The 12,709-nt window shown below is 38.5% G+C and overlaps 1 protein-coding gene across 1 annotated transcript in view; it reads left to right on the top strand.

The window, feature by feature from the left end:
- The window catches only part of LOC144206056 (cadherin-4-like), a 206,816-nt gene extending 194,562 nt beyond the window's left edge, over window positions 1-12,254 (top strand). The window contains exons 12-16 of the mRNA XM_077730752.1: window positions 1,681-1,920; window positions 3,611-3,847; window positions 6,426-6,565; window positions 6,653-6,817; window positions 8,262-12,254. Coding sequence (XP_077586878.1) covers window positions 1,681-1,920; window positions 3,611-3,847; window positions 6,426-6,565; window positions 6,653-6,817; window positions 8,262-8,468 — 989 coding nt within the window. The 3' untranslated portion in view covers window positions 8,469-12,254. The remainder of the gene's footprint in view (window positions 1-1,680; window positions 1,921-3,610; window positions 3,848-6,425; window positions 6,566-6,652; window positions 6,818-8,261) is intronic.
- Window positions 12,255-12,709: the final 455 nt, after the last annotated feature.

Genomic DNA, 12,709 nt, shown 5'->3' with positions numbered 1-12,709 from the left:
AAGCTGTTGGGAGCAAGCTGAAGTTCCAAATTGTCCATTTTGTGAGTGATGGATCTGGCGTTGGCCAAGAAGATACTCGGAAGCGGTCCTCAGTGTGGTTGCTTCCTTAGCCAGCTAGGCCTGCCCGGCATCCACGATTTTGCTTTCTTTCCCTTCGCCGCCTCCGTCGTACTCTGAGTGGGCTGAATATCCGCGGAGATCCCAGTAGTCTCGAGATGTCCTCAGGGATATTGTAGGTCCGTTGGTAATCTGTTGTGATGGATACATCACATCTCCTTCCGAGAGTAAATAAATCCTGGCGACTGTAGAAAGTTTTTCTGGCTGATGTTAGTAAATAACGATAAGATTGAAAAAACAAAACAACAAACTGGAAAGCATAGAGCCGCTGCACCAGTACGCACCACCATCTTGTATCAAGAGTTCTCGCCCGTGCTACCGATGCGGGATGGAGGAGCGGGAGGGCGATTGGCACAGCCAATCTTCCCTCTGTCCAGACATACAACTATATGTTTTGTCCACAAATATATTAAATAATTTATCCTCATTTATGGTCACGAGTCATGGGTCATGACTGATAGAACAAGATACCAGATACTGAAATATCAGCTTCTCTTGTGTCTGGGAAGAGGCGGGAAAAATGATTCTTCCTTAGAGATAAAGTGAAAAGTGTGGTCATCCGGGAGGGTTCGGGAGAGATCGAGGCTCAGATGAGTTTGCTCAGGTTTCTGATTCCCCCTGGACGCTTCCCTTCTGAAATGTTAAGAGCACATCCCACCAGGCTGGGGCCTCAGGGCTTACCTGAGACATGCCGGAGGGATTCTGTCTCCTGGATGGCCCGTGTACACATTTAAATCCCCCCGGATGAAGTGGCTGGCGAGGGGGAAGTCTCGGCTTCCCTTCTAAAGCTGCTGCTCCCGTAACATGACCTCAGATAAAACGAGATTGAACCATCAAAACTCTTGAATAAGTAAATTTTACATGTGTTTGTTCAGCCTGCCAAAAATTATTGGAGACCATTGTTAGGCTTCAAAGATAGTTTATGTCTTCAGTGCATTGTGTTACTTGCAGTACTATTTTGGAGTACGGAAATGTCCTAAGATGTGCCAACCATGAAGCAAACTGGCATTGTTACAATAATACAGCATATACTTTCAGAGACGAAACTTAGTTCGGAAGTTTTTTCAAGGCTTTTTATGGAAAAAGTGAGAATATAGAACTATAAGAGAACACCAAATTCAGGGCATATTCATTACTTATTATTTTGGCAGACAAAGATGCATTCTACATTTTTGGTAGTGTTTATTAAACAGGCAAGCACTTGTTTTATTGTATTACATTCATCATTATGCAGATCTTTTGGTGAGCGAAGAAGAGCTGCAGCCTCGTCTATATCAACCTTTATCGTGATGCCTTTGATTTGCCTGCAAGGCTAACTAAGAAGTTTTAGAGCACCGCTCTCAAAAGTATTTCTGTCAGAAAGAAACTCCCTTCCCGTTCTACAAACAGTATCATGGCTTCTTCATCTTCATTTTGTTCCCCCTTTGCTATTTAGGATTCAATCCGTCAGCCTTAAACTGATGGGCCCAAAAACACCAGCCCCCTTCCCTTCGCTTTTTATAGCGCCTATCTTCTCTTGGCATGTTTTCCTTCTGACATGATCCCTCTTATTTTTGCTTGCAGGCTCTCCTCTAGCCAGTGGGACCGGCACATTGCAGATCTATCTGATAGATATTAATGACAACCCTCCAGCGCTCATTCCCAAGGAGTCTCAGATCTGTGAGCAGATGAACAAGAATGCCAACGGTGTCAATATCACTGCCATGGACGCCGATACGGACTCCAATGCTGGGCCTTTTGTCTTTGAGCTACCTACTTATCCTCCTGGTATCAGACCCAATTGGACAATTACACGAATCAGCGGTGAGAGACAACCCCAAAATATCCAAATCCCTCCAATTATAGGACAATATTAATCCGTCATAAAGAATCTCCACTCCTTCGCCTTTTCATTGGGGAGGCTAGCAGAGGATGAAAATCTTTATTTTATCCTCAGGATCAAAATCAATTTGTTGTTCGCTTTCAAAATACGCACAACATATTCACTGCCATTGACAGCAATAGAGGTAAAATTAGTTTGATCTTGGATGGCTGACATTGAATGATCGTGTTTCAGTGTGAATGATCAAGATAGATTGGATGTCAATCGCTATCAGTGGTAGCCAGAAAGTTCTTTCATTACAAAAGATAATTACCTAATCAAAACATTGAAGCTGTGACAACAATTGAAGGCTGTTGACCTGTTTGTGTAGTTTCATCATTATTGGAAGATATAAAGGTAAAGTGGCCAATGCTTGCTTTTAGTTGATTTAAAAAAAACATATAAAAGCATATGTTGATCGTCATATATATATATATATATATATATATATATATATATATATATATATATATATATATATATATATATATATATATATATATATATATATATATATATATATATATATATATATATATATATATATATATATATATATATATATATATATATATATATATATATATATATATATATATGTATATATATATATATATATATATATATATAATTATTTTATTTATTTATTTATTATTATTATCATTATTTTATTATTATTATTATTTTTTACGCTGCTTGGCATTGCTTTCTGCCACACCTCCTCCAGTGCCCACAGGTCAGCTGCAGGGTCATCAGCCAAGACTGCCACCGCTGATGTTTCGCTCCTTTAATCCTAGAACATCTCTGGGCGCCGAAGCAGTGACAGAGACGTCTCCCTGTCACCCCCTGCAGCTGATAGCTGTTGTGTCCTGCAGCCGTTGTTTATGTTAGCTGTTGTTGCTCCTGTCCTTCCTCCTAAGCCAGAGCCAAAAGCTGCTTTTCTCTGCCATGAACGGTGGTCAAAAGGAGATTAAAAAATCTTGAAACATGTTGTTATGAGACAGCCAACTAGAGTGTAGTAAAATTTTCACGCAAGAAGAATTACATTGCGACAATTTCCAAATGAAATAACGGATACTGGAAATGTATTGACGTTTTCGTAACTTGAATTTTGTTTGGTATTCTTGAGGCACTAATTTGTATTTCAAAAGGTTTAATAACCATAAAATGTCGTACGTGGAGGCATTCATAAGTAGAGCTACGACTGTAAATAAGTATATAAGAAAAAATAGTAAACTGCTTAAAAAGAGGGCTGGAAAACCCATACATGAAATGTTATACACTGTGCTTTAGAAAGGCAATTTAAAAAATAAATTGCCCCATCAGGTGCTAAATAATTCTGCAAAACCATTTTGTATCGTTAAATTATTGTACAATTGGAAAGGAAAATGTTTTGACCTCCGATTCTCGACTGCCCAACATCAGTTTGTGTTTTTTTTTGTTTGTTTTTCACCCAGAATCCCCCAAAAACTGTTCATTAAAATTATTTGATCTAAATTTACCATAGCTGTCTTAAAATCAGGACAAGTAAGTTCTGGAAAGGGTGTGTGCTTGTACATGAATACAATTGTTGATTACTATATGTTTTAAATATTTAGCATATTTGACAATGTTTTCCTTCCTCTTACACAGGTTACTATGCCCGTCTTAGTCTGCGATATCAGGTGTATTTGGAGCCGGGGATGTACGAGGTTCCCATAACTGTGTCAGATTCTGGAAACCCAACCTTGTATAACAGATCAGTCATCAAAGTAAAGGTTTGTCCATGTGATCCAAATGGAGACTGCACCACTGTAGGCGCTGTGGCAGCTGCCGGCCTGGGAACCGGTGCAATCATCTCCATCCTGATATGCATCATCATTCTGCTCAGTGAGTATCATTTGCATAGATTGCACAATACCTTGCAGCTTTTTGACTACCATAGATACCAAAACACATACATACATATATACGAGCAATTTGAGATAAGAGTAAAATTTCGAGCAAATAATTATCTTGAGATACAAGACAAATTTTGATATATGAGCATACAGCGGACGCGAGAGGCTACTCACAAGAACATCATCGGCACTGTCTCTCTCCCCAACTCCCTCATGTAATGTCTCTCTGGTCGCAAGTCCCTTGTGTAATGTCTCTGCGAGCACTGCGTGGACAGAGCGTTGCATTTTTTCAGTGTTTTTTCCCGTTAGTCAGTGCAAATAGCGGAGCTTGCTCACTAATACGAGAGGAATGCTACTTCCTGGGCTAGTTGGCAAGTGATCATGCCATATCCTATTGTAAGGACATTTGTGTGCATCATTTTTGGAATATTTTGAAGAGAAGACAAAAGCAAACAACCCTCGATAGGTTTCATCTTAAAGTCAGGGTGGAGGCGGGGCAAATAGAGCCAACTTGGGGGAAGAAAGGTTTAAAAATGTAAAACTAAATTTGAATTAAGTTTAGTGCAAGCGCTGATTAAACTTATTTTTTAGGGCGTTTGCATCGTAATCCAAGTTCATTTAAATTGGTTTATGTTATGTTACAAGCGCATTGCCATGCAAAAAGTCTCTCTCTCTCTTTCTCTCTGTCCCTCCCTGCCTCTCTCCCCTCTGCGAAATCTGTCAAATTTTATTACTATTAAACAACTAGTTATTTGTTACTTTGTTATTAGATACCAAATTAGAACAAATAAAAATGTTTTTACAATCCAAAATGCTGATTTTGGTATTTTTTCAGAGGGTTAGAACGAATTAATTTGTTTTAGTTAATTTTTATGGGAAACGTTCATTTGAGTTAAATCGTCATACGAGCTCAGTCCCGGAAATCATTAAGCTCTTATCTCGAGGCACCACTGTATTTAACATGAACGATGGTGATTGGTTCCAACCTTGTGTTCAGGCAGCCTTAGAAACATTACTGACCCCTGGGTAGACTTAACCTTGATGAATAACAGCAAAAGTTGCCTTACATCCTACAAATTCAGGATAGATAACATTGTATATAGTCTGGAATTGCTGCAATTCATCAATGATAATGGACGATTTTTTTTTTTAGTTTACGTCTAACAACGAAATTCAAAACTTATCTGTTTTTTTCCTATGAGGTTGGGTATTTTTCTCTATGTGTTCTATTTTGTTACTGTCTCAACACAAAAACCCACTTTTATACAGACATAATATTAGATTAACAATGCAATCATGCCTGTTTGTTTCGTATTTAATTGAATAGCGAGATATGAATTGGATTATTTTTGGTACAATCGTACCTAAAGTTTGGACAAATAATTTTCAGATTCCTATATAAAATGGAGGTCGGACAGCTGAAAATCTTCACATTCCCCAACAATTGGAAAAAAGTCGCTGCCAGACTTGACAAATAGATTTTTTCTGCTGAGGGATTTGAAAACACATCGGAGAGACACCTGATTGTCTCTTCATATTACTGTATTTTTCAATTCAGACCCAGTTATTTTCATACAGCCCTTTAACAAATGATAATAAGATTACTCAAAAACATCATTGTTGATAATTGTTTTTAATAAAAATGTCTAATCACGCAGTTTTGTTCCTCCGAATATAGAATTGTTGAAGGTTTTTCAATATCATGTCAACTATTTCAATGATAGGTTTCTTGTAACAACACATGGTAAAACACTGTATTTAAATGTGACAATATATTTACTTTTCAGTTTAATTAAAAAATAAATTATTTTTCAAACAGTGATTTGAAAATTTGCATTCCCCCGAATCTGAAACGTTACCACACATTTATTATCACCGATTTAATGGGTCAGATGTTAGGGTCACATTTTCCAAATGTGTTTTTATTTAAAAAGTAAATAAAAAACATTTTTCAATACAAGAAACAAAATCAAAGCAGTTCATTTGTCAATTGGGTATGATTGGTCTTTCCACAGGGATTCTGAAGTCTTTGCCAGCAACAGCACATGAAATTCCTAACTAACTAACCTAAATTAAGTGCCAAGACAGTTGAATCGTTTTTTATTCATTCATTTTCCAAACCACCTTTGCTCACAAGGGCCCCAGAGAATCCTAACTCAGCTAACTATGTGCGCCAGGAGGTGGACACCCTGAATCGGAGACGTACAACAATTCATACTGAGGGGCAATTTAGAGTTTTCAACCTTTTTAGCCTGCTTGTTTAAGGGATGTTTTTTTTCTCTCACCCTCCTCCCTACGATTGCCTTATTGATTTTATCTTGTGTTTTTAACATCAACCTGTACAAGGGAGTATAGATGGGAATTAGCCTTTGGGTACACAGTCAAACTCAAACCGGAGTACCTGGAGAAACACAGGCAAGTCCGGGGAGAACATACAAACTCCATACGTAAACCACACGGCCACCGTGAAGGCCCAATTTGACTTTGATTTCCCTGGTAGATGAGGTTCGATAAAAAAACAAATCGTATTATCTCAATCACTGAGAATACATTCTTTGTTTTCGCAGGCATGGTCTTACTGTTTGTGGTGTGGATCAAGCGTAAGGAGAAAGAGAGGCACACCAAACAACTGCTCATTGACCCTGAGGATGATGTCAGGGACAACATATTGAAATATGATGAAGAGGGAGGTGGAGAGGAGGATCAGGTGAGAGCTCAAGAGACAACAGTCTCGCGTGCACTCTAAAATGACCTCTTGTACCGATTACCTCCGTGCCACTCTACGGACTTGTAGGACTACGACCTGAGCCAGCTGCAACAGCCCGACTCTTTGGAACACATCATCAGCAAACCTCCCGGTGTCCGCAGGGTGGATGAACGGCCAATCATCCCGGAATCCCAGTACCCTATTAGGCCTGTTGTGCCTCATCCTGGCGACATCGGAGACTTCATACATGAGGTGAACACTCGAGAAAGCAAAATCAGCACGTGCTGTTACAATTGTCTTCGGCAGACTCGCCTTTCACTGGGCATATACGCTACATTTCCATGTTCAGTATGTGGTCTCTACTTTGGACATAAATAGAACCAATTTTGCTGATTTGTTCTTTTGCTCATCATGTGAGCTTTAGATTTTTGCAATCACAAACACACACGCACACACAACTTGAATGTCGGAACGCACGCTGATGTGAGAAAATGCTGATTGATGGATTCGTGGCAGCATGTTCGCACTCGAGAGGTGTTGGCAGCTGTTCAGCTTTGATCCATCCAACCTTGTCTCTCATACACACACACACACACACATACCCACACACCTTCCTGATCTTGTTCCAGCAGCCTGTTAATACACAAACACAACAAACATGCAGCTTCCCTGCCACCCACTGGGTCCCATGGGATTAAGGCAGTTTTGGTTCTGTCCGTTGCTTTTTTTTTAAGTAGACGGAGTCGTCATCACCTGCCTAGCTTCCACTTCAAAGCGCTCATTTGTCACACTCAGAAGCAGGTGACCTTTAAGCATTGCCCAAAAAGACACACTAATTAATTATACAGGAATTCATTGGAATTTGTCTTTTTGTGCGATTTTTATTTGATGACTACCCATCATCAAAGTTGTTAACAAAGGAAAAATGTGTTTTTCTATTTTAAGCGGTCGTTCAAGATATGGCCCCGAAAATATTGTATAAAACATAAACGGTTCATGATATGGTTGTCCGTCTCCTTGTGCCATGCCATTGGCTGGCCACCAATTAATTTTGTCCCCCACTTTATATACTTTACTGAAACTATTTGGCAAAATACTTATTAGCACAAACTAATATTGATGAGTTCTTGGGGATTTAGGTTTTGAAAAAATTGAAATATGGCTGGCCCATGAGCACGTGGTTACAGAATCCGCCTCAGAGTTCTGTGGTCAATGGTTCGATCCCACATGGGTCCTCCGTATCACTCATCCTCACAGGGGTTTTAAGGGGTGCTGGAGCCTATCGTAGCCAACTATTGGCAGTAGGTGGGGGACGCCGTGAATTGATTGCTAGCCAATCACAGGGCAAAATAAAACAAACAACAATTCATGCTCACACTCATACTTATGTGCAATTAAGAGTTATCAACCAGCCTAACACATATGTTTTTGAGATGTGGAAGGATACCCGAGTAACCGGAAAAAAACTACACAAGCTTAAAGAGAACATGCAAACTCCACACACGGAGATTGTAACCCATGATTACAATGCTAACCACTCGGCCACATTTGCAAAATGAAATTCTGTTTTTTTGTTGTTGTTGTTTTTTTTGTCGATTTATCAAACAAGAGTTTTCACTGAGGTAAACAGAACCAAATTGTTCTTTTTTCTTTGAAGAAACAGACTGACAATTCATTCTTATTCTTGTTTTCTCAGGGGCTGCGTGCAGCTGACAATGATCCCACGGCACCCCCATATGACTCTCTGCTGGTATTTGATTATGAGGGTAGTGGCTCCACTATTGGATCGGTCAGTTCTCTCAACTCCTCTAGTACGGGGGAGCAGGACTATGACTACCTCAATGACTGGGGGCCCCGCTTTAAGAAACTGGCTGACATGTATGGAGGGGGAGAGCAGAATTAAGATCACTCACCCTCATTCTTTGCGACTGGCCAGGATGGCTCAGTCCCGTCAACACGGCGGGTTATTACCGAAAACAATAAAGTTCACAAAGACCGATCAACCAATCAAATTAAAACTCCAGAAGTCTAGCGCTGTTCCATATTTGACTGAGCAGAAGCTTTGAATAGATGGGTTGCATAGCCCAATATTGGCTTCAGCTGTTTCTGTCAGATTTGTTTTTGTGCCTTTATTCCCAGTGTTTTTTTTATTAAGTTTATGATGTTTTTTCCTTTTCTCTCTACAAGAGTCGTTCAGTACTCCTGAAGATTTTCACTTTCTTCTCTCTGTCAGGCCCCGCCTGCCTCTCTCCAGAAGATATAGGTTTCAGCATCATTGTCTAGGGGACAAAAAGGTCAAGAGTCCATATATGACAGTTCTTCATATTTCGACATCCCTGGTTTATTCTCTCTTGAACCTGAATTACATACAATAGAAGCACTTTTGTTTAATAACACACAAAAAAAGAAAGAAAGAAAGAAAAGTAAAAGTGCCTTGAGTGGTGCGTATTTTAACAGACTCCCTCTAACTCAGGATAAGTTTCCATTTTCCTGACCCTTTAACTCAGACCTTCCCATTGTCCTGTACGACTATGGTAGCTGTGTGAGGTGCCAGATATTTCACTGGCAAACGAGGGGCATGTTATGTAGGCATGCACTTCACTGGCCAATATGGACCAATCAAAAAATGTATTAAATATTATAGGTGTGTCCTCAGATGGCATCCAACTTGAATGTGGTTGTAGAAATCACAACAATGCAAGATGGGACTGTCATAGAGAAGTGTCTTTGTTGTGGCTTCGCTAGCAGCTGTGTTTGTTTTGAGCTTGCATTAATCATAACCTAACATGACTGGTTCGCAGCAGAAGCGTGTGCAGTCTAATGTGAGTCGATGAGGATAGTTAGTTAGCTTTGAGGGTGCTGAGATTTGCATGCATACCCATTCAATTGAAGATTTTACATCTCTTTTTCAACTCTGGTAAAAAAAAAATCATACAACTTTGCTAATACACATTAAATGAACACACGAGAGGAATTCATTTGTTATGCCTATTCACTCTATTGCTCTTTTCCTTGCTTGTATCGTTCTTATTTTGATTGATCCAATGATGTTTTTTGAGAATGTCTAAATATAAAAATATTGGTGCTTGCTGAGAATGAGGGATTTGGGCGTCATCCAGGGATAACTCAGTCCCTCAATCTGTCTCTGTTCAGGCACACTTCAACATTCATCTGAAACGATGCCCTGAAGTATTTGGCTCCAAGTTCAAAAGTTTTCATGTAGAAGTTAAACTCGGCAAGTTTGTTACGAAGTACCATATCAAAGTTGGCTTGTTAAATCCGACTCTTTAACACATATCTTCTATCATAAGAACTTTTGCTGAGACTGACTGAAATGGCAGATCTGCTTATAGGCTTGTTATTTTACATGGCTCCAATGGTGAACAGAAATGAAAGACTTCTCAATGGTACGCTTAAATCATTCAAAAAGGCAAATGGATTCCAGAGTAGTGGGTGCAAAACTCCTCTGATGTAGCTATTTTGTAGCTGCATGACTAGTATAAAACGAAGTTCATTGACACTGATGAAACAATGCAAATATGTGTATAAGAGAGAAGTTATGATGTAATCATTCAGGTGAACAGGGTTCGAATCTCATAATTCAGAGACAGATAAATAGATAGAGATTACAATTTGCAGTGCAAAACCTGACAGCAATGATTTTCCTAACTGCTGCCAACTTCAAGCACAATCATATTAAAAGCAAGAAGTGATGTTTCCTACCTACCAGATTATCGCTAATCTCCCGGTTGCTCCGACACCTGACAGATATCCTCACAAAATAAACACAGCTGTTACTTTCCACTATCTGTGATTTGTTTCTGACACACAAATGTTGTATATTATACAGAATCTTTCTGTATATACATTTGTCAACATGATACACATGTGATTTTGCTTTTCTGTCTCACTCCTGCTAGTGAGACCAACAAATCAGATCGGTATGTCAGACTAAAAGGTCATGGTGAAGAGAAACTGATTGGTTTTGAACATACTAACACAGCCGTACCGCCGCCATTTCATTTGAGTTTTGTTAGTACAAGGAGTGAACCCTCTGTTAACCCAAACCGACTTGTATAGTTCAGCAGACACATTTAAATACAAACATGCAAACACTCTTCGACGCCTTACTGTACATATGTGAGTGCAATTACCGTGTTGTAATTCCTTTGGAAATTCCAAATAGACCTCAAACCGGTTGCTCGCTGAGGACAAACAGAAGTTTGTTGATGTTTATAATCTCTAAAAACACATCCAGGTCAAATTATGGGGCAATTGCAACAGTGCATTAACACACATTGACCTTTCAAAAATAACAACCTGTTCTTATGTTGCATCTTTAAAAAAAAGTTAATTTATGGCAGGAATACTGAATCTATGGCTTGCATGCCATATATACCTCTCCGCCAATCTGTAAACTAAAATGTGGAAACTGCTAGTTAAAGAGCTGAGTACCGGACGCAACAATAGGAACGTTTCGTTGACACTCCGCTACAGCACCGACAGTACCATTAACGCCGCTTTTTTTATTTATTTATTTATTGACTCGTTTGTCCATACACATTCTCATCATTGATTAGCAACAACGTAACATTCAAGAATTCAACAATTTGCTTTTGTACTTTGTACTCTTATAATTTTACTTTTACATTCTGAGTATGGCTGTCAAGGAATACAATTTAAAAAGGTTAATTGTTTATGGCTTCCTCTGTCAAAAATGTTCCCAATTTATGCCATCAGGAAATATTCTGTTTCAAAGGTTACATTGAGTGGTAAGATAGCAAATGATGAAAGAGCACAGGACTCATTAACAAACAGTATCTTCATCACTGTTGTTTTTCACCAAATCTATTAAATCCAAATGTAAATAAAATGTTTTTGCTCGCCAAACAGACCAAGTTAACGTACGAATGGAGATTTTTGCATGTTTTTTTTGTTTCTTTTATCATTTTTTAATGATGTCCAGATGAGTTCCATGATATGGAAGCGCATTGCTTTCACTTTAAATAGAAATTTTAATAAGCACTATGTTTTTCTAAATAATTTACTTAAGGGCCTGTTTTATAAAGTAATTATTTTGAAAACTGTGTTTTTATAAGTATTTTATTTTAGTGGTTGTTTTTGGGGTGTTTTCAACTCACAGTTTTTATCATAAATTAAAAAGAAAAAATGAGGGAGAAAAAAATAACTCAAAAAACAACTCCAAAAATAAATTATTTTGAAAAATGGTCAGGTGTTTTTTTGTTCTGTTTTTTTTTGTTTTTGTTTTTTTAAGTGAATGCAATACGCTTCCGAAATATAGTAACCATAAAATGTGAGAATATTTTGCAACCCGCATGACTAAGGTTGCATGGAGATCTGGCAAACAATATCCACAAGTGTCAGAGGAAAAGTTATATTGAAAATTGCACAGGTGTTTAATCTTTAAGAAAACGTTTTTGTAAATTGTCGACAGCACAAGCATTTTGTATTGGTGTTTGTACCCATTTTGTAAAAAAAAAAAGAGAAAAATGTGCCAAAAAAGATTGTTATTTCAAGCGTGTGTTTTTAGTGCTACAGCAATTTTGATTTCCAAATACCGTCGACTATACTTGCGCAGCCATGCAGATCAACATTGTAAAATAGATGCTGAGCAGAAGAATACATTTCAGCACTGTGTGTTATAAATAATAAAAGAATAGAAACCATCCTTTAAAGAATACTGTTTCTCTTATTTTTGCATCTGCAATTCCACATTCTGTATTATTCAAGTAGTTTTGCACATGGCTCAACCCATTAGAATAAAAGGTACATAAAATTGGTGATTTAATGTTTTTGTGCCGGGGGACACGCTGTATCGGTGGCCGACAAACCATAGGGCAGAAGGAGACACAACCAGTAGCGTTCACACTGGTACAATTTATAGTGTTCAACCAGCCTATGCTGCATGTTTTAGGATGTGGGAGGAAACCAGAGTACCAGGAAAGTCTGGTCGGCCTGTGAGGAAACGGCAGGATTCTCAAAAAATAAGAAAGAAATGGAATAACAATATAAAACCTGCCAGGGACAATGTGGGGAAACAAAGATCACAGGTCATGGATTTGAGAATGACAAAAACAGATTATCCGATAAGGACTGACAAACACCCAGGGTTTTAAAAGACAG

The sequence above is a fragment of the Stigmatopora nigra genome, chromosome 1 (assembly GCF_051989575.1).
Source record: "Stigmatopora nigra isolate UIUO_SnigA chromosome 1, RoL_Snig_1.1, whole genome shotgun sequence".
NCBI lineage: Eukaryota > Metazoa > Chordata > Actinopteri > Syngnathiformes > Syngnathidae > Stigmatopora > Stigmatopora nigra.
This window is presented reverse-complemented; position numbering and strand designations above follow the sequence as displayed.